General features: G+C 50.7%; 1 protein-coding gene across 1 annotated transcript; it reads left to right on the forward strand.

Moving 5' to 3' along the window:
• The first annotated feature begins 272 nt into the window (after positions 1 to 272).
• Positions 273 to 2,710, forward strand: LOC147979617 (uncharacterized). The gene is made up of 4 exons (XM_087515284.1): positions 273 to 734; positions 1,003 to 1,006; positions 1,173 to 2,190; positions 2,239 to 2,710. Exons 1-4 carry the CDS (start codon positions 273 to 275, stop codon positions 2,708 to 2,710), a joined length of 1,956 nt encoding a protein of 651 aa, XP_087371410.1.
• Positions 2,711 to 3,025: the final 315 nt, after the last annotated feature.

Genomic DNA, 3,025 nt, shown 5'->3' on the forward strand with positions numbered 1-3,025 from the left:
AATGCGATGACGAGAGTGATGAAGGGGATGAAGAGGAAACTAGCGAGCAGGAGTTCCAGAAAGCCACTGACGCCCTATGCATTGACGGAGGTGTATCCTTGCACTCCTCTCACCGCCAGCTTAAACAGTGGGCACGTGAGGTCAATGCCGTGGAGCTAGCGGCAGATTCTCGGAAGCCACTCAAGTGGTCCCACACGCCCATCATCTTTGATGAAAAGGATCACCCTGACCGCACCACTGCAGTAGGGTGTTTGACATTGTTGGTTTCACCCATGATCCGCAACCTCAAAGTCACAAAGATGTTGGCTGATGGCGAGGCCGGGTTGAATCTAATTTCTCCCAAGGTCATTAGCAAACTCCAGATAGCAGACGAAGAGCTCAAGGTTACTGGTACTTTCCAAGGGATCAACCCTGGCAGGAGTCATCCTAAGGGGAAGATCACACTGCCGGTAACATTCAGAGGGGATTTAAGCTACTATACTAAGGAGATTGTGTTTGACCTCCCCGTGCCGTACAATGGAATCCTTGGTCGCCCAGCCCTGGCAAAATTCATGACGACATCCCACTATGCCTACAACATGCTGAAGATGCCAGGGCCAATGGGCGTCATTTCCATTCCATTAGACCAGAAGGACGCAATTATATGCGTGGATAAGATGTACCGAGAAGCAGTCGCTGCAGAGGCCGCGGAAGCTACCGCTCCCACCAAGGAAACAAGAAAGAGAAGAAAGCTAGTAAGGATGCCATCAAGGAATCTGGGAAGCGCGCCTCTTCGGAGTGTGTTGCGCCTGTTGATGACTTGCCAGAGAGTTCCAATAGCAAGAGATCAAAGGTTGTTACACCCGTCGTGAAGAAGGTCCCGGCAGGGCTGGTTTGCGTTGATGGTACATTTACTATAAGTGCCACCCTCGACGACAAATAGGAAAGCGCACTCGTTGCCTTCCTATGGGAGAATGTTGATGTGTTTGCTTGGCAACCATCTGACATCCCTGGTGTTCCCAGGGAGGTAATCGAGCACCACCTTGCCGTCTGCCCACTTGCTCGGCCCATCAAACAGAAGGTCTAAAAGCAAGCTTTGGAGCGGCAGCAGTTTATCACTGAAGAGATCAAGAAACTTGAGGCAACTGGTTTGAATAGAGGAGTATTGCATCCAACGTGGTTGGCAAATCCAGTGGTGGTGCACAAAGCAAATGGGAAGTGGAGGCTTTGCATAGATTTCACGGATCTGAATAAAGCATGCCCGAAGGACCCGTTCCCCTTGTCGTGCATCGATCACATTGTGAATTCCACCTCTGGATGCGACCTTCTTTCCTTCTTGGATGCCTACTCCGGGTACCACCAGATTTTCATGTCCAAGGAAGATGAGGAGAGGACCGCGTTCATAACCCCATGCGGCATGTACTGTTTTGTACGGATGCCCTTTGGGTTAAAAGGCACTGGATCCACTTTTGCAAGAGCAGTACAGATTGGCTTCGAGTCCCAGCTGCACAGGAATGTTGAAGCCTACATGGATGATATAGTGGTCAAAACCAAGGACAAATCGACTCTCGTTCAGGACTTGGAAGAGACCTTTACAAATCTGCGCAAGATCAACTTGAAGCTAAACCTAGAGAAATGTGTATTTGGTGTTCCTTCCGGCAAGCTACTTGGCTTCTTTGTGTCCCACCAGGGGATAGAGGCCAACCCTGACAAGATCAAGGCGAATAAGCAGATTCAAGCACCCAAGACAGTTAAATACGTGAGGCATTTGACTAGATGTGTTGCCGCGCTGAGCAGGTTCATTTCCAAGTCCTCCGAGCATGCCCTGCCATTCTTCAAGATCTTGAAGAAGGAAGGACCCATGGAGTGGACCCCGGAGGTGGACGCTGCACTACAAGATTTGAAGACCTATCTTTCCTCTGTTCCCACCTTAGTCGCTCCTAAGCCACAAGACCCGTTGCTGCTATACCTAGTGGCAACCAACCAAGTGGTTAGTGCAGCGCTGGTGGCACAGCGGGAAGTAGATGACAGAGCATCCACAACTGTCGTCCCCTCTGGAGAGGAAAGCAAACTCGTCCCGGAAAGGTCAGAAGCCGATCAAGACAAGGAGGAGCGAGGCAATGGAGATAGTTCCAAGGTCACGACAAGGAGGAAAGTGGTGCAGCGGCCAGTGTACTTCGTTAGCTCCCTGCTGCAGGGGGCTAGGTCGAGGTACTCTGGCATGCAAAAGTTGATCTTTGGCCTCATCATGGCCTCAAGGAAACTATACCACTACTTCCAACCCCATGAGATCACGGTTGTCACCCGCTTCCCCTTGCAGCGCATAGTGAGGAACCCTGAGGCCACTAGCAGAATAGTGGAATGGGCTTTGGAATTATCCAGCTTTGGTTTGAAATTTGAGAGCACATCAGCCATTCAGAGCAGAGCACTAGCGGAGTTTATTGTGGAGTGGACGCCTACCCCTGGCGAAGAAGTGCTGGAGACAGTTATCCCCGGCAAGGAAGCGCCCCAAGAATGGATCATGAACTTTGATGGTGCCTTCTCCCTACAAGGTGCGGGAGTTGGCGTGCTTCTCGTTTCTCCCACTGGGGAGCACCTCAAGTACGTGGTTCAAATGCACTTCCCCTGGGAGAAGGCTACCAACAACATTGCAAAATATGAAGGACTCCTTGCCGGGCTCAGGATCACAACAGAACTGGGAATCAAGAACTTGATCATTCATGGAGATTAACAACTTGTGGTGAGGCAAGTAAACAAGGATTATCAAAGCCCATGGATGGAGGCATATGTCGAAGAAGTGAGAAAGTTGTAGGAGCGCTTTGATGGATTACAAACAGAGCACGTGCCATGTGCAGAAAACAGCATTGCTGATCATCTGTGAAAGTGCGCTATGCAAAAACTCCCTGTGGAACTAGGGACTTTTGTTCTCCATCTGACTCAACCCTCCGTGTCCCTAGCAACAATTGCCAGAAAGGGGAGGAAAGTGGACTCCGGCAAGCCTCTCTCGGCAGAGCTACCTGAAGCCCTCGACAGAGAGCTTGGCGGA

Source organism: Triticum urartu, chromosome 3A (assembly GCF_056163025.1).
Source record: "Triticum urartu cultivar PI428250 chromosome 3A, HENAU_Tu73, whole genome shotgun sequence".
Taxonomy (NCBI): Eukaryota; Viridiplantae; Streptophyta; class Magnoliopsida; order Poales; family Poaceae; genus Triticum; species Triticum urartu.

Excerpts from the sequence above, each read along its gene's own strand:
- LOC147979617 (XM_087515284.1), top strand. The coding sequence starts at position 273 with ATGATCCGCAACCTCAAAGTCACAAAGATGTTGGCTGATGGCGAGGCC. Across the intron at positions 2,191-2,238 it reads CTGCAGGGGGCTAGGTCGAG|GAAACTATACCACTACTTCC; the intron begins GTACTCTGGCAT and ends CATGGCCTCAAG.